The 23858-nt window shown below is 41.9% G+C and overlaps 1 protein-coding gene across 1 annotated transcript in view; it reads right to left on the bottom strand.

Annotated features, from left to right (window-relative positions):
- The window catches only part of MPP4 (MAGUK p55 scaffold protein 4), a 155401-nt gene that overhangs the window by 21835 nt on the left and 109708 nt on the right, over positions 1-23858 (bottom strand). The window contains exons 17-18 of the mRNA XM_073633302.1: positions 14208-14378; positions 8962-9042 (exon numbers count right to left, since the gene is read on the bottom strand). Of these exons, the coding sequence (XP_073489403.1) occupies positions 8962-9042; positions 14208-14378 (252 nt within the window). The remainder of the gene's footprint in view (positions 1-8961; positions 9043-14207; positions 14379-23858) is intronic.

Genomic DNA, 23858 nt, shown 5'->3' with positions numbered 1-23858 from the left:
GGTCGGTGGCAGGGAACTCCTGGAGCAGAGGGGCAGGAGAAGCTGACGGAACACATGGTCTGGACAAAATCCTCATCAAGGACTCAGGGCTTGAAGGTCGGTGCGTGTTACCATAGTGGATGGCTGGAAATGCCAGGGAATCTGTGAGGGAACTCTGCTTCTAAACAGTCACTAGCAGAGTCTTTATCATGCACACGGTGGATGGTGAAGAGTCCTGGATCAGAGAAGAGACTGTGGGAATGTGTGTCAAATCAGTGTGGCCAGCTGGCACATGGTTTGCAAGTTGGACTGGCTGGGAGCAGTAGTCCATTTCCTAGAAGATAGACTTTAACCTACTAGGCCTCCGGGGAGAGGTTCTGCAGGCCTCAGGCTTAGTAGCAGCGAGTCACCAGAGCTAGTAGAGGGGCTTATTCAGAGTGAGCATACTACCCAATAGAAGAGGATGTGTCATACTTTAATTAGCAGTTACACAATTGTGCAGGAGGAATCAAGTTGGTACAAGAGGAAACAAGTTTGGGCAGGAGGTGAAGAGATCTAAGACCATTGCTTTTACACAGTCAAAAGTGATGTTTCTGTCCCTCACACGGTCACCAAGTGGAGAATTCTTAGGAACTGTAGTCTGCATGGAGATGCAGGGAGCAACAGTCTGCATGGAGATGCAGAGGGAGTAAAAGTCTGCAGGGAGCTGCAGGAGAAGATTTATACTTAGTCAAATATGCACATTCAATCTTCAGGCTCTAACTTTGCTCAAAGTATGTTGAATTCTGTAAATATGATGGCAATGATTAATTCCATGGGCATTCCATATCCTAATCCCTATCCAAGTTGTACCCCCCAATAAAACAACAAAAACAAAGCTTGCAAAAGACTGTCCATTGTCTCTAGAAAGGATGCATGAAGTCTGGCAGTGGGATGATTTGGCGGATCATTTGTCAGTAGTGCTAACACCATGGCTACATAAAAAAATGAGACAAAGATAAATCATTTCAGAACTTTTTCCACCTTTAATGTGACCTATAAACTGTACAACTCAGTTGAAAAACAAATTAAAATCTTTTAGGGGGATAAGTAAAAATAAAAAACTAAAATAATGTGGTTGCATAAGTGTGCACAACCTCTTATAAGTGGGGATGTAGCTGTGTTCAGAATTAAGCAATCACATTCAAACTGATGTTAAATAGGAGTCAGTACACACCTGCCATCATTTAAAGTTCCTCTGATTAACCCCAAATAAAGTTCAGCTGTTCTAGTAGGTCTTTCCTGACATTTTCTTAGTCGCATCCTACAGCAAAAGCCATGGTCCACAGAGAGCTTCCAAAGCATCATGGGGATCTCATTGTTAAAAGGTATCGGTCAGGAGAAGGGTACAAAAGAATTTCCAATCCATTAGACCACGTCCTGTAGCGACGAAACGACGTAGGGAGGAGGAGCTACGTCCTGACGACACCGCCATTCATCTAGTCCCGGGAGTTACGAGCTGTTCTGGAGCCGGCCGGCTTTTTTTCTTCTGCCGATTTACGTCTGCTGTTTGTAAGTGTATATTTGGCTTGCTTTAATTCAATAAATGTGAAGATTTTATGCTATGTGGAGCAATTTATGTTTTTCACGCTGACACACCATCCTGTTGCGGTCTGTGGAGAGGGTTCCTGTGGACATGACGTTATCCAGTGCCTGTCTCTGAGATCCCGGGCTGGTGTTACAGCCGTCTGCCTAGTGAGGTCCCCTATAATTAAGGGACCAACATCCTCTGGTAAGCGGCAGCATTTTTGAAGGAGGAGGTTTCATCTACGCACCCCATTCACTTCAGCAAAAGTTTTTTTTCACCTGTCACTTGGGGATATTGCTTTTTGCTTTTTGCTTAATACACTTTCAATATATGGACTTCCTTGTTTTGGGACTATTACGTTTATAATTATTTTCTGCATATTGTGCACAGATATATGGACATTATTTGCGTCTTTTAGATTGGTTTTTGCACATTGAACATCACTTGTTTATATTTTTGCACATTGAACATCACTTTATCGTTTATAATTTATAATTTATCTTTCATGAGGTCTTGAGGCATTCAGTTGTTGCCTTCATCACACTATCAGCGCAACTTTTTTATATTATTTATCTGATTGTGCTGTATAACACTATTGTCGCTGCTTATACATTTTTTGATTGTTAACGCAGTATTATATTTTTTCCATTAGATATACCATGGTACACCGTGAAGACATTTTTAAAATGTAAAAATAAGGTGCGCAAATCCTCTTGTGCAAACGTACTGTACATTTATATGGTCTCTCTGTGAGTCTAGACCACTACTTTAAAGTGCAAAGTGCTATAATAGCTGAACCGCAAACATGTGCGAAAAAATAAATAGATATATAAATGTGAATTGATTACATCCAAACAGTGAATTTTAAAACCTTTGCTTGATATGAAGTGCTTACGGTTAAAAAAACTGTCATGAAAAAGGGGAAATGTTTTTGTCCTAATAAAGATGAAGTGTAGCCAAATGCAATCACATGAACATATAGTAGCAAGCTGAAGAAATAATACCCGATTTTAAAATCAGTAACTCTTGTATGCGATGGTAAATGTGCCCAGGTGTTTGGATCACTTATTCCTGATATTCGCCATGTCCTCCCATAATCCGACATTTAAAAATGGAAATCACAATAGTATTGTGTTGGACAGACTATGAGACAGCCATCTCAAGCTGCTGCACTCACATGAGTTCGCTCTCACAGCAGCGTGTGTATCGTATTCAGCAGTCAGGTAATCACTCCTCCTCTCAGCAAGATCGAGTGTTTCCACACTCGTGGCTGACGTCACTGGCGCCTCCTCCCGACGCGTTGCGTCACAAGTCACGCGACATTCTCAAGGGAATGAAGCCTAGTGATGAACGTGTGGGTTTTTAAACCGCCCTCTGTTTACAGGTTGCCATGGTGACTTCGGATTCGTTTGTATCATCATACTGCATCATTGAACAGCCTCTTTTGCTACTTAAAGGTTCCAAAATGATACATTTATGTAAACAAATCCTCTCAATGCCATTGAGACTGAGCTGAGCCTAGACTGAGCTGAACTTAAAAAAAGCCTTAAAGGAATCATTTAATATTGTGGTAAAAAAAGAGATACATATAGAAAAATATAGAAAAATATAGAAAAACTAAATGCATGTCACCTGCATCTAGTGGTGAGGAAAAAACATTTAGTTTCATATATCCATCTTGATCTCAATTCCCTAATTTTGTGGCTGCCCCTCCAATGGGGTTTGAATTTCTCGATCGGCCAAAATTTTAATTCCGTAGCATTTTTATTGTGTACTTCAAAGTGTCAGGATACACTATGCTTTGGGAATCCTGATTTGATGTTCTTTATGTGTTCACGTAATCTTTTCCATAGAGGGCGTTTGGTTCTCCCTATGTACTGTAGAGAACAGGAACTTTCCAACACAACTCCTTCTGTGCGGCATGAGATAAAGTCCTTAATGTCATATTCTTTTTTTGTGGCGTTAGATATGAATTTATTGCACTTTTGTCCATTAAAATTTGTATTGCGAAAAGCGAAACATTTTTTACAAGGATAAAAACCTTTTCCTTGAAAGAAAGTAAAACCATGATTTCTTTTTGGAGGATCTGGTACATTTTTTACAATCATGTCTCTGAGGGTAGGGGCTCTTCTGTATGTAAAATGTGTTTTTTCTGGTAAGATTTTCTTCAATTTTTCGTCTGCTTTTAAAAGTGACCAGTGCTTCTTGAATATCTGTTCAATTTTTTTATGTTGAACATTGTAGTAAAGTATTATAGGGATATCTTTTTGATTCCTCTTATTTTTTTCTTTATCCATTATGAGGGACTCTCTGGGTGTTTCCAAAACCTCCTGGATTTTTTTCTTTTATAAAATCTTCATTATACCCCTTTTCTACAAATTTGTTACCTATAGCGTTTGCTTGTTCCACTAATGTGTTTATATTGCTGCAATTTCTTCTAATTCTTATTATTTGTCCCTTAGGAATATTGATGAGCCATGGTTCATAATGGCAGCTGTCTTTTGGGATATAGCTATTGCGTTCAACCGGTTTGAAAAAAGTCTTAGTGGATAGGCCTTCATTTTCAAAACTTACTACTAGACTCAGAAATGTTATGTGACATTAATCTCGTAAGTTAGTTTAATATTTTTTCGGTTGTCATTTCGTTTTTCAAAATATTGGATTAGGCTATTTCTATCTCCTTTCCAAATAAGGATACAGTCATCTATAAATCTTTTGAACAAGACCAGCTCCTCTGGTGGGTTTGAATACATAACTTCTTCCTCCCACTTAGCCATAAAAATATTGGCAATACTGGGGGCATACTTTGCTCCCATTCAGCTGACGATAATATTCCATGTTGTGCCAGAAATAATTGTGTTGGAGTCACAAGAAAGAGGAGCCAGTGACGTCAGCCACGAGTGTGGAAACACTCGATCTTGCTGAGAGGAGGAGTGATTACCCGACTGCTGAATACGATACACACGCTGCTGTGAGAGCGAACACATGTGAGTGCAGCAGCTTGAGACGGCTGTCTCATAGTCTGTCCAACACAATACTATTGTGATTTCCATTTTTAAATGTCGGATTATTGGAGGACATGGCAAATATCAGGAATAAGTGATCCAAACACCTGGGCACATTTACCATTGCATACAAGAGTTACTGATTTTAAAATCGGGTATTATTTCTTCAGCTTGCTACTATATGTTCATGTGATTGTATTTGGCTACACTTCATCTTTATTAGGACAAAAACATTTCCCCTTTTTCATGACAGTTTTTTTAACCGTAAGCACTTCATATCAAGCAAAGGTTTTAATATTCACTGTTTGGACGTAATCAATTCACATTTATATATCTATTTTTTCGCACATGTTTGCGGTTCAGCTATTATAGCACTTTGCACTTGGAAGTAGTGGTCTAGAATCAGAGAGACCATATAAATGCACAGTACGTTTGCACAAGAGGATTAGCGCACCTTATTTTTACATTTAAAAAATATTTTTGAGTGAGTGATCACTGAATTTTGGTTGCAGCTTTTCTAAATACCACACAAAATATTTTAGTCCACCAGCGCTTGAGTATAATTATAATCACACCGTGAAGACAGTCATCATCAAGTGGAGAAAGTATGGCACAACAGTGACATTATCAAGAACTGGACGTCCCTCCAACATTGATGAAAAGACTAGAAGAAAACTTGTCAGGGAGGCTGCCAAGAGGCCTACAGCAACATTTAAGGAGCTGCTGGAATACCTGGCAAGTACTGGCTGTGTGATACATGTGACAACAATCTCCCGTATGCTTCATGTCTGGGCTATGGGGTAGAGTGGCAAGATGGAAGCCTTTTCTGATGAAAAACATCCAAGCCCGGCTAAATTTTGCAAAAACACATGTAAAAAGTCTCCCAAAAGCATAACTTACAAAGCCATCCACAACCTGGCCCCCAGCTACATCTCTAACCTAGTCACAAAATACCAACCTAATCGTTCTCTTCGCTCCTCCCAAGACCTCCTGCTCTCAAACTCCCTTGTCACCTCATCCCATGCTCGCCTTCAGGACTTCTCCAGAGCCTCCCCCATCCTCTGGAATGCTCTACCCCAATCCATCCGTTTTTCTCCTACTTTATCCACTTTCAGACGATCCCTGAAAACTCATCTCTTCAGAGAAGCCTATCTGGCCCCCACCTAACAACTGTACATTTATCTTCTCAATCAGCACATCACCCACAGTTATTACCTCTTGTATCTTTTGACCTTCCCTCTTAGATTGTAAGCTCTAAGGAGCAGGGCCCTCTGATTCCTACTGTATCAAAGTGTATTGTATTTGTACTGTCTACCCTCAAGTTGTAAAGCGCTACGTAAACTGTTGGCGCTATATAAATCCTGTATAATAATAATAATAATAATGTGTTATGGCCTGATGAAACCAAGGTTGAATTTTTTAGCCATAATTCCAAAAGATATGTTTGGCGCAAAAACAACACTGCACAACACCAAAAGAACACCATACCCACAGTGAAGCATAGTGGTGGCAGCATCATGCTTTGGGGATGTTTTTTTCAGCTGGAACAGGACCCTTAATAAAGGTAGAGGGAATTATGAACAGTTCCAAATACCAGTCAATATTGGCACAAAACCTTCAGGCTTCTGCTAAAAAAGCTGAACATGAAGAGGAACTTCATCTTTCAGCATGACAATGACCCAAAGCATACATCCAAATCAACAAAGGAATGGCTTCACCAGAAGAAGATTAAAGTTTTGGAATGGCCCAGTCAGAGCCCAGACCTGAATCAGATTGAAAATCTGTGAGGGGATCTGAGGGTTGTGCATAGGAGATGCCCTCACATTCTGACAGATTTGGAGTGTTTTTGCAAAGAGTGGGCAAATATTGCCAAGTCATGATGTGCCATGCTGATAGACGCATACCCAAAAAGACTGAGTGCTGTAATAAAATCAAAAGGTGCTTCAACAAAGTATTAGTTTAAGGGTGTGCACACTTATGCAACCATATTATTTTAGGTTTTTAGTTTTACTTACCTCCACCTAAAAGATTTCAGTTTGTTGTTCAACTGAGTTGTACAGTTTATAGATCGCATTAAAAGGTGGAAAAAGTTCTGAAATGATTTATCTTTGTTACATTTTTTTACATCACAGAAACCTGACATTTTAACAGGGGTGTGTGGACTTTTTATATCCACTGTACCTGGCAGCCTGGATTCCCTTACCTTTAGCACATCAAACAGACTATATCCTACATATTCTCTGATGCAGAAGGTCTGGCTCAAGGTTAAATATTTACAAAGGGTCACTGGTTTCACCAGTTACAGTCCTATGTGGAATAACACTGTCTACCCTGAACTGCAGACATTTGCTTATACAGGGCTGTGGCAGAAATGAGGAATGACCCATCTCAGTCATATACAGTATTTCACACTGGAACTCTTCTTTGAGTTGTGCTCCAGATATAACTTGCCAGGCATGTAATTTTATTATACAATCAAAAGGGAAATTGCACTCAGAAGTCTTTGTAGCAGCTAGCACATCAATTGACATAACTGGAATATAAAATTAGTGCAGCACTTAAAGTGAATAAAAGTGAAACAAATATGAATGCAAGAAATAAAATGAAAATATAGAATGTAAAGTCCAAAGTGTTAGCACCACACTAATTATCCAAGAGTCCTCTTCAATATGAGAATCACTGCATATCAGTCAATAAAGCACCTACTTCTCTCGTGAAGCACCACCAGGGAAAGAGGGCAAATGGGCTTACCAGACTGAGAGGACTATCATACCGTAGTCAATCAAGCTTGTATGGATGTTCTATCCAAATCAACAAAAATGATACCTCTCCTCTTAGAATGGTCAAGTTAGTAGCATATCATCAATGGCACGCTAATTGGGTGACATGTATAGAACTTGTAATCAGTCACAGCTTAGTATCACCAACTGTATCAATGCAACTATACATTGTAAGTAAAGTGAATACAAACCTGCATCAGTCTTATCCTAATATTACATTGGCTGTTTTATTTCAACATTGCTTTAAAGTTGTATGTGTTGCTACATCGTAATGGAGATAAAAGTGGCAATCTATCCATGTAACATCGCTGCAACAAGCCGGTCCAGTCCAGCTGATCCCGCTGTGGGTCTGGATGCTGAGCTGTGAGCGATTATAAGTTCTATACGTGTAACCCGATTGGAGTGCCATTGATGATATGCTACTTACTTGACCATTCTCAGAGGAGAGGTTTCTTTTTTGCTAATTTGGATATCACATCCATACAAGCGTGATTGACTCCGTACCTACGGTATGGGAGTCCAATCAATCCGGTAAGCACGTCTGCCCTCTTTCCATGGTGGTGGTTCATGAGAGAAGTGGGTGCTTTATGGACTGATATATGGTGATTCTCATATTGAAGAGAACTCTCAGATAATCACTGTGGTGCCAATGCTTTGGACTATACATTATATATTTTCATTTTATTTCTTGCATTAAAATTTGTTTCACTTTTATGCAACTTTATTACCTTCAACTCCAACATGCTATTAGGGCTCAAGGTTTACAACAGATTGGCATCTTTCCCCTACCACAGTGTTTAATTTTGTTCAGTCTGTTGTGGTGACCAAAGGATTCATCTCCCGCTGCTACACAATGCTACTTCTTTCTTAGAGTAATACCCTTGTACAGCTAAAGAAAAATGGGAACGGGATGGGATGTAGGAGCTTTTGAGGAAGACCAATGGGAAAGTGTCTTAGAATCTGTGCCAGCTAGCTCCTTAAAAACTCAACAGAATGACTCTCCCAGCTCTACATTATTCTTAAGGCTCACTATACCCCGTTGAAATAGTTTTGCCATGGTGTTTCAAACAACTATATCCTTGGACCCCAAGTGCTGTGTGCTGGGGATTCTGGATCATTATAGTTCTAAGGAATCCCAACAGGTAACGATACATAGAGCATTATTTCAGGCTAGAAGGCTTATATTGCCATATTGGAAATCTGATCAGGCCCCAACCCATAGAGAATTAGGAGGGGATAGACTTTGATTAGAAAAACGTATTTACCAGCACAGAGGTTGCCCTGGTAAATTTGACAAACTACGGGGGGAGTGGCTAGCTGTGCCAGGTTTATCACCCCTTGACCTTGATATTAACAACATTTTTGATAGGGTGTTTACTACACTGTATTGCTTATCTCCACTTCTTTTGTCAGAGTTCCGCTACTCTGCAACACCTACTATTTGTGTGGTTAGGAGGTATCCTAGTTCTGCATACTTTTATGATGCAATGACTCTGGATTGTTTTTTCTTTTGCTGTACTTATCTTAGTGTGTACAATATATGTTTCTATTTTTTGTTCATTAAACTTTCTTCACGATTTAAAAAAAAAAACATCAATAGCTTTAGATTTGGAATGAAAACATCACTTACGTGGCACTGGACTTTGAAATAAACTGGGATTTGAACGAATAAGCTGCTTTCTTAGTTCATTAACTCCAACTCCTGAAGGCCCTACATGTAAAAAAATATATATTTAAACTCAATTTATTGCAAAACTGTTCTTCATCTGTAGTGTTGGAATTAAGACTCAGATGCATTTTCATTTTGTTCATTTGAGAATATTACAACACAATTACACATCTATAAACAAAATGGGAACATGCAGCCATGTGGACATGCTCATGCAATATGGCAAAACTGTACTGCACATACAAAAGCTGAACTCCGTGATATGAAAATTTTTGCTGAAATACAAGAGGCATGTGTATTCTTTCTTCAACCTTGGTGTGCTTTGTGTATTTATTCCATACCAGTGCAGTAATCCAGTGTGAAACTGCCTCTGTACAGGAATTTCCTATCCCCTTTATAATTATCTTCAGGCAGCCTGTAGTGGGTGGTTCTGCTGGGCCCCTCCTACAGCTCTGCCATCTGCAGAGCCTTTGCAGCACAATGATGACGTCACTGCTACTTTTATATGGTACTATCTGGGTTTGCAATGTGTTTAGTGCACACAAAGTGAATTAATATCCTCTGTGGCTATATAGAAATAAACTATATTGGCAAAAGTGTTGGGACGTCTGTCTTTACATGAACAAGAACTTTAATGGCATCCCATTCCTAGTCCATAGGGTTCAATATTGAGTTGGCCCATCCTTTGCAGCTATATCAGCTTCAACTCTTCTGGGAAGGCTGTCCAGAAGGTTTAGGAGTGTGTCTATCTGATTGTTTGACCATTCTTCCAGAAGCGGATTTGTGAGGTCAGGCACTGATGTTGGACGAGAAGGCCTGGATTGCAGTTTCCGCACTAATTCTTCCCAATGGTGTTCTATTGGGTTGCAGTCAGGACTCTGTGCAGGCCAGTCAAGTTCCTCCACCCCAAACTCGCTCATCCATGTCTTCATGGACCTTGCTTTGTGCACTGGTCCAAATCATTTGGTGGAGGGAGGATTATGGTGGGGGATTGTTTTTCAGGGGTTGGCCCCTTAGTTCCAGTGAAGGGAACTCTTAAGGCGTCAGCATACCAAGACATTTTGGAGAATATCATGCTCCCAACTTTGTGAGAACAGTTTGGGGATGGCCCCTTCCTGTTCCAACATGACTGTGCACCAGTGCACAAAGTAAGGTCCATAAATACATAGATGAGGGAGTTTGGGGTGGAGGAACTTGACTGGCCTGCACAGAGTCCTGACCTCAACCTGGGATGAATTAGTGCGGAGACTGCGAGGCAGGCCTTCTCCTCCAATATCAGTGCCTGACCTCACAAGAAGAATGGTCAAACATTCCCATAGACACACTTCTAAACCTCGCGGACAGTCTTCTAAGAAGAGTTGATTCTGTTATAGTTGCAGTGGGTGGGCCAACTCAATATTGAACCCTACGGACTTAGACTGGGATGCCATTAACCACTTGCTTACTGGGCACTTAAACCCCCCTCCTGTCCAGACCAATTTTCAGCTTTTGGCGCTGTCGCACTTTGGATGACAATTGCGCGGTCATACAACACTGTACCCAAATGAAATTTTTATCATTTTTTTCCTACAAATAGAGCTTTCTTTTGATGGTATTTGATCACCTCTGCGGTTTTTAGGTTTTGTTAAAAAAAATTAAAAAGACAGAATTTAAAAAAAAAAAAATTTTTTTTTTTAATATTTTGTAATAAAATTTTGCAAACAGGTAATTTTTCTCCTTCGTTGATGTACGCTGATGAGGCGGCACTGATGGGCACTGATGTGTGGCGGTGATGGGCACTGATTGATGGCAGCACTGCTAGGTGGCACTGATTGGCACCACTGGAGGGCATTGATAGGTGGCACTTGTGGGCATTGACAGGTGGCACTTGTGGGCACTGTGGGCACTGGCAGGTGGCAATAATAGATGGCACCTGTTGGCACAGATGAGGCATATGTGCCTCCTTTCTCTTCGGGACCGATGTCCCTTTGACATAAGCCGGTGATCGGCTTGTTTTTCCTCCTCACGCTGTCAGCGTGAGGAGAAAACGAAACCGATCACCGAGGTTTTGTTTATATCATGTGATCAGCTGTCATTGGCTGACAGCTGATCACATGGTAAGGGGCCGGGACCGGCCCCTTACTCGGATCTGTGATCATCCGAGTCTCCGTGACTCGGTGATCACAGCACACACACCGCGCGCCCTGCAGGGTGCGCGCAGTGCGTGTGCACAGGGGAGGACGTCCCATGACTGCCTCCCGGAAATTGAGGTCCGCGCTGTAGCCCGGACCTCAAGTGGTTAAAGTTCATATGCGTGGAAAGGCAGGCGTCCCAATACTTTTGGCAATATAGTGCTATAGGTTATTGTGCCCCGAATGCAACTTTAAGGACAGAGTTAGTGGGAACCAGCATTTAACTTAAAGCAGCCATGCACACAGAAAAGAGATGAAGAATGAGTGTGACGGCACCCTCGCTTAGGTGCTTCCGCCAAACAGAACCTCCTGCCCTCCAAACCCTTCCAGCAGACTGAGAGCTACAGTAATACCAGCCCTTTTACCCCAAGCATCGTACACCGATAAGATGTTGAGGTAAAACCAAAGGAATGACTGTTTATTAAACAGAAATACAGGTTTTTATACACTTCAAAAGTAGGTCAGGCACCACATGAACAATAAAACCAAATATTTCCCCAAAACATCACACAATGGTTTAGATAATGAGGTGGGGCTTAATAAGGCTAATCCCATCATGTAGGAACCTCCAAGAGCCAACAGACAGAAACAATAGGTGACTCAATTAACAATGGAAATGCACACCTAGGAGGCACACAATGTGAGAGACACACTTAATAACCAGACTATAGCAGGAGAACTCAGTATCAGGTTGCTTGACCTGATTATATTAACATATGCTCTGAGTCTCACAGTCTAAAGCAGTCATTGCTGGTTTGGACATAAAGGCCCAAATATGTAGCTGGGTCCTTCAGTTCCCAGACTCTGTGTGTTTTGGGGAGAAATGGACTTAAATCCTAAGTAAAATTACTCCAAAAGGTCCCCCTGGCACACACCTCTCAAAGAGCAGAGCCTCCCCAAATGCCAGGGCCCATTGTCAGTAGGCAAGAGGCTATCCTGTAGTCTCCTCCAAAAGCCTCTGTCCCAGTTGGGTCTGTCAGAGACAGTAAGGCCCCTTTCATACAGGGCGGTCTCCGCATCCAGCTGCTCAGCGGGGGATCTCTGCACTGATCCCCGCTGAGCAGACGGATGACAGGTGTGCGATAGCAGAGGGGACATGGACACAGCCCTGCTGTTCTCTATGGGGTGGTCGGACGGCAATAAACCGCCTGTCCGTTTCCATCTGAGTGTCATCCGATCTTACAGCAGGACAACGATGTGTCTGTTTTAAGCGGACAAGATCGGATGTCGGCAGTCGGCAGAGAACAGTGGATGGTCCGATCAGGTCCGCCTGAAAAACTGACAGGCAGACCAGATTGGAATGCTCATGTGAAACTAGCATGAGGCTAAAAATGCTGAAAAGAGTTGGAGGTTTACATGTTCGGTTTGGATACCAGGATAATTAAAGTGTTTCTAAACCCAAGAACAAATATTGAGTATATTTTACCAGTCCTTAGAGGAGATGGTTGCAATTGTTATCTTTTTTTCCCAGGCTTTTTTCCTTTATTGGCATCTAGGAAATCCTAGTAATAACACACTTCATGTCCTGGGGTGGCTATATTTGCTCCTTCAGTGTATCTATAGAGGAAGCTATGGTAGCTGCCCAACCTAGACTACAAATATGCCCGCTTTTGTTCCGCTCTATTATATAGGTGTAGCACTTACTCCCGCAGGAGCGGCTGATTAAAACATTATATCCGTAATTCACGTTTACCACCCAACCCTCGCAGCCCATAGATTCATAACTCACAGTCCTTAATGCTTTTTCACTTGCTTTATTCATTAACATGAATTGGGATGGGAGAAGGACTTCCTTCCTTCCTTTTATCATCTTTCAATGGCTCTTACAGGAAAACTATAATCAATTGTGGATAGTTGGGAAATCACTTTGTGTGATTTCTTCAATCAGGGAAGATGGAAGTAGATTTGATAGAGAATAATTGATAAAGAGTCACTCTGAATAACTTCTTAATCTGCATGACTTTTAAAGAACAGTCCGTATCTCTATATGTGTGCTTGCAGCTTCACCGCTACCTTTTTACCACTACTTCCCATCTGCATGGTACTTCCAAGTTGAGCTAAAGAAAAGTCACTCTGAATAACTCCTCCCGCTTGACTAATTGGAATCCCGGGGCATTGCTGAACCCAAAGTCATAGGCCATCACTGCCCATCTCACTGACTTGCGTAATAACAACCCTCAGCCTCTGGTAGTACTCTTCCCTTGGGCTTTCACTTACGTGATCAATAGTCCATGTGCCACTCATAAACGATCGATCACCCAGTTTCCGCTTTGTTGCTAATTCTTCCGCAATGATTCTTAGTTCCCTTTCTCCTTTATGGTCCGCTTCCCTCCCCGCAGGGGCGGCCAACAACACCAGCGACTACATGCTGCAAGATGTCATCTGTTGCTCCATGAGGACCGGTTCTTCACCCTTATTGCAGGGGTGAAGCTCCGTCGGTTCCCCGGAGGGGAAAACCTCCACCACCCCCCTCCGGGAACCAGGCTGGCTTCTCTCAGTCCTCAGAGCAGGACTCCAACTCGAACTCCTCCCGGAACCACGTGACTCCCCTTTTATATGAGAGTCCCGGGTGTTACCAAGCAAATTAATGATTGGCCGAGATTAGCGTACAAACTACCTGCCACTCAAAGGGAAATTAACAACAGCCAGGCCTGCTGTAATAGCACAAGCCTGTCTAAATTTACCTGACATAGAAACTACCAGGAAGGGTCACCTACCTAAAAGTAGGTGCCCGCTACATAGGGGGTGGGGAGATTAGTAGTTCATGGAAGAAATATTGTAATATATGGCTGCTTACCAATCTTTAGATGTGGCGGCTGCATTAGTTTTCTTTTTCAGGTTAAGAACATTTTCAGCAAGCACAGAAAATTCATGTTGAGCTGTGTTGAAAGCAAACAAACTTTTTTTTTTGTTCTTGGGTTTAGTTACCATTTAAATAAAGCTCTTCTCTTTTCAAGTATACAGTTTTCAGTGGGGAAGAATGACACAGGTGAATTAGGTACTGCATACTTGTAGTGAAAGGAAATCTTAACTAACCTAGAAGTATGATGAGTCTGTGGCGATCACAAGGCCTTCTCTGATATCTCACAACTTCCTCATAGGGTGCAGCCACAGTGTGGTAACAACTGTTGGGGCAGCGGGAGTAACAGGAGATATGAGTGTTGTGGGACTTTCTGCGGCAGAGCCTCATACTTCTCCGAAAACCAGCTGTAAAGATCAATGTCCAGTGTTAGAACAATGCACTCTAGAAATCTCAATATAATAATACAATATAAAAGCAATAGTTACAGTATATTGGTTTTTCAACTGCAGTACAAAAACAGACACAGTTTTAAAGTCACGGCCTCCATTACCAAATCCAGATTTGATTGTTGCTGCATAATGAGTCCTTAAATTACCTAGAAAGATACAGTGGGTATAGAAAAAAATCACCACCCTTTAAAATAATCACATTTTGTTGCTTTGCGGCCTGAAATGAAGACAGACTGTATTTACTAATGCAACGTATAACATCCAAGTGAAAGATACAGTGCCTTAAAAAAAAAGTATTCATACCCCTTAAAATTTTCCACATTTTGTCATGTTACAACCAAAAACTTAATGTATTTTATTGGGCTTTTATGCGATAGACCAACACAAAGTGGCACATAATTGTGAAGTGGAAGGAAAATTATAAATGGTTTTCAATTTTTTTTACAAATATATATTTGAAAAGTGTGGCATGCATTTGTATTCAGACCCCTTTACTCTGATACCCCTAACTAAAATCTAGTGGAACCAATTACCTTCAGAAGTCACCTAATTAGTAAATAGATAATTATTTAATCTCGGTATAAATACGGCTGTTCTGTGAAGCCCTCAGAGATTTGTTAGAGAACCTTAGTGAACAAACAGCATCATTAAGGCCAAGGAACACACCAGGCAGGTCAGGGATAAAGTTGTGGAGAAGTAGTTTAAAGCAGGGTTAGGTTATAAAAAAAATATCCCAAGCTTTGAACATCTTACAGAGCACTGTTCAATCCATCATCCGAAAATGGAAAGAGTATGGCACGACTGCAAACCTACCAAGACATGGCTGTCCACCTAAACTGACAGGCTGGGAAGGGAGAGCATTAATTAGAGAAGCAGCCAAAAGGCTATGGTAACTGGAGAAGCAGCAGAGATCCACAGCGCAGGTGGGAGAATCTGTCCACATACAACTATTAGTTGCGCACTCATCAAATCTGGCCTTTATGGAAGAGTGGCAAGAAGAAAGCCATTGTTGAAAGAAAGCCATAAGAAGTCCCGTTTGTGAGAAGCCATTTGGGGGACACAGCAAACGTGTGGAAGAAGGTGCTCTGGTCAAAAGAGACCAAAATTGAACACTATGTGTGGCAGAAAACCAACACGGCACATCACCCTGAACACACCATCCCCACCGTGAAACATGGTGGTGGCAGCATCATGTTGCGGGGATGCTTTTCTTCAGCAGGGACAGGGAAGCTGGTCAGATTTGATGGGAAGATAGATGGAGCCAAATACAGGGCACTCTAAGAAGAAAACCTCAAACCTGTTTGAGTATGCAAATGACTTGAGACTGGGTGGAGGTTCACCTTCCAGCAGGACAACGATCCTAAACATACAGCCAGAGCTACAATGGAATGGTTTAGATCAAGGCATATTCATGTGTTAGAATGGCCCAGTGAAAGTCCAGACCTAAATCCAATTGAGAATCTGTGGCAAGACTTCAAAATTGCTGTTCACAGACGCTCTCCATCCAATCTGACAGAGCTTAAGCTATTTTTCAAAAAAGAGTGGGCAATATTTTCACTCTCTAGATGTGCAAAGCTGGTAGAGACATCCCCAAAAAGACTTGCAGCTGTAATTGCAGCGAAAGGTGGTTCTACAAAGTATTGACTCAGGGGGGCTGAATACAAATGTACGCCACACTATTACATTTTAGTCTCATATGACCACCTTAAACACACCTTGGAGATTCTGATGCCACCTGGAAAAAGGCATTATGATCAGATGAGACTAAAATGTAATTATTTGGTCTCAACACCAAATGATACATCTGGCAGAAATCCAATACAGCGCAGCATCCAAATTACACCATTCCTACAGTAAAGCATGGAGGTGGTAATATCCTGTTATGGGGGTGCTTCTCTGCAGCAGGGACTGCAGCACTTGTCAGTAAGGAGAAGGCCCGAACACTCCCCGGTTCAGTTCGCACCAGAACTTGTGAACAGGCAAAAAATTTGGACGGACCCATGAACTCCGTTAAAGTCTATGGGACACAAAAATGAAAAATCAAAAGCGCTCATTTTAAAGGCTTATATGCAAGTTATTGTCATAAAAAGTATTTGGGGACCTGGGTCCTGCCCCAGGGGACATGTATCAATGCAAAAAAAAAAAGTTTTAAAAACGTCAGTTTTTTCTGGAGCAGTGATTTTAATAATGATTAAAGTGAAACAATAAAAATGAAATATTTCCTTTAAATATCGTGCCTGGGGGGTGTCTATAGTATGCCTGTAAAGTGGCACAGTTTTCCCATGTTTAGGACAATACCACAGCAAAATGACATTTCTAAAGGAAAAAAAATCCTTTAAAACTGATCGCGGCTGTAATGAATTGTTGGGCCTTGGCCATATAGATAAAACTAGAAAAAAATAAATGGATAGAAAAAAAAATGGCATGGGTTCCCCCCAGTCCATTACCAGGCCCTTTGGGTCTGGTATGAATATTAACCACTTCAGCCCCGGAAGGTTTTACCCCCTTCCTGACCAGAGCACTTTTTACAATTCGGCACTGCATCACTTTAACTGCAAATTGCGCGGTCATGCAATGCTGTACCCAAACGAAATTTGCGTCCTTTTCTTCCCACAAATAGAGCTTTCTTTTGATGGTATTTGATCACCTCTGCCGTTTTTATTTTTTGCGCTATAAACGGAAAAAGACCGAAAATTTTGAAAAAAAATGATATTTTCTACTTTTTGTTATAAAAAAAATCCAATAAACTCAATTTTAGTCATACATTTAGGCCAAAATGTATTCGGCCACATGTCTTTGGTAAAAAAAATGTCAATAAGCGTATATTTATTGGTTTGCGCAAAAGTTATAGCGTCTACAAACTAGGGTACATTTTCTGGAATTTGCACAGCTTTTAGTTTATGACTGCCTATGTCATTTCTTGAGGTGCTAAAATGGCAGGGCAGTACAAAACCTCCCCAAATTACCCCATTTTGGAAAGTAGACACCCCAAGGAAATTGCTGAGAGGCATGTTGAGCCCATTGAATATTTATTTTTTTTGTCCCAAGTGATTGAATAATGACAAAAAAAAAAAAAAAATTTACAAAAAGTTGTCACTAAATGATATATTGCTCACACAGGCCATGGGCATATGTGGAATTGCACCCCAAAATACATTCAGCTGCTTCTCCTGAGTACGGGGATACCACATGTGTGGGACTTTTTGGGAGCCTAGCCGCGTACGGGGCCCCAAAAACCAAGCACCGCCTTCATGATTTCTAAGGGCATAAATTTTTGATTTCACTCCTCGCTGCCTATCACAGTTTTGAAGGCCATAAAATGCCATGATGGCACAAACCCCCCCCAAATGACCCCATTTTGGAAAGTAGACACCCCAAGCTATTTGCTAAGAGGCATGGTGAGTATTTTGCAGCTCTCATTTGTTTTTGAAAATGAAGAAAGACCAGAAAAATTTTTTTTTTTTTTCTTTTTTCAATTTTCAAAACTTTGTGACAAAAAGTGAGGTCTGCAAAATACTCACTATACCTCTCAGCAAATAGCTTGGGTTGTCTACTTTCCAAAATGGGGTCATTTGGGGGGGTTTTGTGCCACCTGGGCATTCCATGGCCTCCGAAACTGTGATAGGCAGTGAAGAGTGAATTCAAAAATTTACGCCCTTAGAAAGCCTGTAGGCGGTGCTTGGTTTTCGGGGTCCCGTGCGCGGCTAGGCTCCCAAAAAGTCCCACACATGTGGTATTCCCATACTCAGGAGAAGCAACAGAATTTATTTTGGGGTGTAATTTCACATATCCCCATGGCATGTTTGAGCAATATATCATTTAGTGACAACTTTGTGCAAAAAAAAAAAAAAAAAATTTGTCTCTTTTCTGCAACTTGTGTCACAATATAAAATATTCCATGGACTCAACATGCCTCTCAGCAAATAGCTTGGGGTGTCTACTTTCCAAAATGGGGTCATTTGGGGGGGTTTTGAACTGTCTTGGCATTTTATGCACAACATTTAGAAGCTTATGTCACACATCACCCACTCTTCTAACCACTTGAATACAAAGCCCTTTCTGACACTTTTTGATTACATGAAAAAATTATTTTTTTTTGCAAGAAAATTACTTTGAACCCCCAAACATTATATATTTTTTTAAAGCAAATGCCCTACAGATTAAAAAGAGTGGGCAATATTTTCACACAGTATTTGCGCAGCGATTTTTCAAACGCATTTTTTGTGGAAAAAACACACTTTTTTTAATTTTAATGCACTAAAACACACTATATTGCCCAAATGTTTGATGAAATAAAAAAGATGATCTTAGGTCGAGTACATGGATACCAAACATGACATGCTTTAAAATTGCGCACAAACGTGCAGTGGCAACAAAATTAATACATTTTTAAAAGCCTTTAAAAGCCTTTACAGGTTACCACTTTAGATTTACAGAGGAGGTCTACTGCTAAAATTACTGCCCTCGATCTGACGTTCGCGGTGACACCTCACATGCATGGTGCAATTGCTGTTTACATTTGACGCCAGACCGACGCTTGCGTTCGCCTTAGCGCGAGAGCAGGGGGGACAGGGGTGCTTTTTTTTTTTTTTTTTTTTTTTTTCTTTATTATTTTTTTACTTTTTTATCTTATTTTTAAACTGTTCCTTTCATTTTTTTTTTTTTAATCATTTTTATTGTTATCTCAGGGAATGTAAATATCCCCTATGATAGCAATAGGTAGTGACAGGTACTCTTTTTTGAAAAAATTGGGGTCTATTAGACCCTAGATCTCTCCTCTGCCCTCAAAGCATCTGACCACACCAAGATCGGTGTGAAAAAATGCTTCCCCAATTTCCCAATGGCGCTGTTTACATCTGGCGAAATCTAAGTCATAAAATGCTCGTAGCTTCCGGTTTCTTAGGCCATAGAGATGTTTGGAGCCACTCTGGTCTCTGATCAGCTCTATGGTCAGCTGGCTGAATCACCGGCTGCATTCTCAGGTTCCCTGTTGAGACAGGAGAGCCAGAGAAAAACACTGAAGACGGTGGGGGGGGGGGCATTCCCTCCCACTGCTTGTAAAAGCAGTCTAGAGGCTAATTAGCCGCTAGGATTGCTTTTACATGAAAGCCGACCGCTGGCTGAAAAGAATGATACCAAGATGATACCTAAACCTGCAGGCATCATTCTGGTATAACCACTCAAAGTCGTGAATGGCGTACCTGAAGACAAAAAAAATGGTTAACAATAAAGCACAGTGAACAGTAAAGTATAAAAAATTGCATACCTGAAAAGCAAACATGATAAAACATAATAACAATAAAACATTGCAGAATAGAATACAGTAAAAAAGAGCAGAACAATAGAGAGAGAGAATAGAGAGAGAGAGAACAATAAAACGACAACTATTTATTTTTTTTTATTTTTGTTTGTGTTTTTTTTTTTTTTTACACTTTTTTTTGTAACTGTAACTTTTATAACTGTAACCGGTTCCAGGTTCGGGTCTCTCAAAATGCGATGGAATCTTGGGAGACCCTGTGAAAGTGTGCCTAGTCTGTGCAATGCTGTACCCTACGCTAATACTCAACTAGTGCATGGTAGCGTTCAAAACATTCACCAATGCAAAGACCAGGATTGTCAGGACAGGAGGGACAATAATAGCGGGTGTCACGCCTATATCCGCGCTTGCTGCAGACACAACATCTTTTTTGGGGGGGTTCGTTGGGTAGGGGTACTCGGGAGGACATAAAGAAAATGCCTCTCATGCAGCCGACTGCATTTGGTTGGGGATGTGAATGGGGGAAGTACGGGCGCTGCAGAAGCGGTGGGTTCCCAATTAGGATTGGCGAATGCAGCAGGAAGGGCACTATGGGCACGACGGGCCTGTGTTTGTCTTTTTGGTGGCAGCGGGACACTACTTGTGCTTGCCACCTCACCAGCTTGAACTGCACTTATGGGACTCGCCACGTCACCAAGTGTTACTGCAGTGCTGGTTTGACTACGACCGGGGTGTACTAGGCCGCTGGCGCTTGCCAGTTCACCAAAACGCTACCAAAAAAACTGTTAGCGATCGCAGGGATCAGGCCTGACTCTGCGAACGCTGCAGTTATGCGTTTAGTGTTTTGTAAGTGACAGTGATCGATCGATACTGCACTTAGGTGGGCTGGGCTGGGCCGGGCGGAGGGGCAAAACGCAGTGCTAGCAGGTATCTGGGCTGATCCTGCTAACACTGCGTTTTTGGGAATCCTAAACTGCTGGGGACGCTAGTATAGATCGGATCAGATATTGATGCGTTCAGATACTATACCACTAAGGGAGGTGTATGGTGCGTGCATGGGTGTTAGCGGTACTGGCACTAACCTGACGCTGCCTGGGGCTGGTGCTTGCCATTTCACCAAAACGCTACCAAAAAACTGTTAGCGATCGCAGGGATCAGGCCTGACTCTGCGAACGCTGCAGTTATGCATTTAGTGTTTGTAAGTGACAGTGATCGATCGATACTGCACTTGGGTGGGCTGGGCCGAGCCGGGCGGAGGGGCAAAACGCAGGTGCTAGCAGGTATCTGGGCTGATCCCGCTAACACTGCGTTTTTGGGAACCCTAAACTGCTGGGGAAGCTAGTATAGATCTGATCGGATCAGATATTGATCCGTACAGATACTATACCACTAAGGGAGGCGTATGCTGCGTGCGTGGGTGTTAACGGTACTGGCGCTAATCTGACGCTGCCTGGGGCGACGCATATCACCGCCGGGCGATCAGGGGGCTAAACCTTTATTCGGTAATAAATGGCGGGTGCCCTGACACTATAAAAAATAAACAAACTAACCAGTGTCACCCGTAACGGTTATACGGTGATCAGTGGTGAAAGGGTTAACTAGGGGGCAATCAAGGGGTTAAAACATTTATTCGGTAGTATATGGGGGTCCCTGTCGCTATAAAATGCTGACGGCGAACCTAAATATTTACGTCCCTAACTAGCGTCACCAGCGACACTAATACAGCGATCAGAAAAATGATCGCTTAGCGACACTGGTGACGGGGGGTGATCAAGGGGTTAAAACTTTATTAGGGGGGGGTTAGGGGGGTACCCTAGACCTGCAGGGGGCTAATACTCACTGCCCTACCACACTGTCACAAACTGACACCAATCAGTAATCAGGAAAAAAAAAAAAAAACAGCTTGGTGTCAGTTTGTGACGGGGGGGGGGGGGGGTGATTGGGGGGGGATCGGGGGTGTTTAGTGTGCCTGGCATGTTCTACTGTGTTGTGTAGTGTTTTACACTTACTCGGATGTCTTCTCTCCTCGGCGTCGGAACGGAAACTGCCAAGCCGAGGAGAGATGACATCACATCCTCTGCCTGTGTGTACTATACACAGGCAGGGGATGTTTCTCATTGGCTGGGAGCGATCGCGAGGGGGGGCCACGATCGGATGGCCTCCCCCTCATCTCTGATCGCTCCTAGACAAATGCCGACCGCCGCTGGCACCGGGGGGGGGGGGTGTCCAATCGGACCCCCCGCCCGCGGGAAGGCAATCACGTACCAGGTACGTGATTTTGCCTGCCCGTGCCGCTCTGTTCACGTATATATGCGTGAGGCGGTCGGCAAGTGGTTAAGGGGAATCCCGAATCAATTTTTTTTTTTTTAATTGCGTGGGGGTCCCCCAAAATATATACCAGGCCCTTCAGGTCTGGTATGGATATTAAGGGGAACCCTGCGCCAAATTGAAAAAAAAATGACGTAGGGCTCCCCCACCCCCCAAAAAATCCATACCAGACCCTTCACCCTAATTTTGGCGCAGGGTTCCCCTTAAAATCCATACCAGACCTTAAGGGGTGATAAGAGTGTGGGGGTGATTATTTTACCAATTCATGAATTCTTTTTTTTTTAATTTTGAATTTTTTTCTGACATGGTGTTATATCTTCCACTTGGATGTTATAAGTTGCACTGAGTAAATACTGCTGGATAAAACAAAAAACTGTGTCTGTCTTCATTTCAGGCTGCAAAGCAACAACATGTGATTATTTTAAAAAGGGGGGTGATTCTTTTCTATACCCACTGTATCAATAGTTCTCTTTATTTTATGGATGTTGGCTTATAACAAATCCATAAAAGGTTGTATGCTGACAGTCTCAGAATGAACTCAGTTGAAAGGAGGATTCAAGTTAAAAGTAGAACATTGTGAGCAAGCAGACTCTTTATTGCATGCTTGGTCTCCTCACACACTTACGTTCTTGCTTGTAATCCTCTTTAGAATAATTGTGAGCAGGCACTCTTGGTAAGCCATGGTGCCTAGATGAATGAACTCCTACACGGGAGTTATGTCCTCTCGTATTGGCCATTTTGGGGGTGTCTAAGAACACAACTTTTGCAAGAAGCTGGGGAGAAGATGTCAGCATCGGTTAGAGAGCTTGTGGATGTCACATCACCAAAGCGGAGAAGAGTATTAGCAGACTTTAGTTAAATGTATGTCAAGACAAAGTTTTTGTTGTTTTTGATAGAGCGGAGATGGAATAATGGATTAGAACCCCTTTATTTAGACATATTATTACTGCCATCAGGGGTTCCATTAGAGAGATTTATAGGTGGTATAGGTGGACTGAGCCAGCCTCTGGCTTTTGCCATGATTGCTAATTCCAATTCCTGTTCTTTTGGAAGTTGTGGAAGTTCCTGCCCACCTTTGGAGTTCCTTCATCCCTTGTTCTATTCTCTATAATATTAATTGAAGTATTCTATACTAAGGGGTCTGCTTATCACTGTTTTCACCCAAGATTCACACATTTTTTTAAATGTCATATAAAAAAAATGTGTAAATTTGTATGACTCTGTGAAAATATTAATAGGCAGACCCCTAAAAGTGGAATCTCTCATAAACATCACAGAATTACAGACCCAGAAACGCAAGTGCAGATACCTTACGAATGGAGTCTCTGGGAGATAAAAGAAATGATCAGATGGGTTTATTATCTAGCATACATTAAAATGCCTTACCTTGTTCCTGCTTTCAACCCTCATGAAAATGCTAATAACATAAAAAACTTTGAAATAAACATTTTCCATTTTCATTACATACCTTATTTTAGACTCATCACTAGGTATTTGTGCTTCTCTATGCAATGCACACAGATCATGGCTGGTGGGAGGGTCAGCAGGATACTGTATATAGTTTGCTGAAAACATAGCACCCTACCTCAGTATTCTGGTGGGTTGGCTCTTGGGAGGAGATATGCAGATATCAAAATGCCCTGATGGGTAGATGTCATTCCTGGGCAGGATTTGCATGCTGACTGCCCTAGGTAATGCCCACATGTGATGCTGAGATTTCATAATTAAAAACTCTAACTGAAGTTCGCTGTGCAAGACTGGAGTTCAGTTTTAAAATAAAATACCATTTTAGGTCAAAGCTTATTTTCTTTAAGAACCTACATGTATGTTAGGTGTATTTTCTCAGAAAA

Source organism: Aquarana catesbeiana, linkage group LG06 (assembly GCF_042186555.1).
Source record: "Aquarana catesbeiana isolate 2022-GZ linkage group LG06, ASM4218655v1, whole genome shotgun sequence".
NCBI classification, from domain to species: Eukaryota; Metazoa; Chordata; class Amphibia; order Anura; family Ranidae; genus Aquarana; species Aquarana catesbeiana.
Note: the sequence above shows the minus strand (reverse complement) of the source record. Positions and strands in the feature narration are given on the sequence as shown.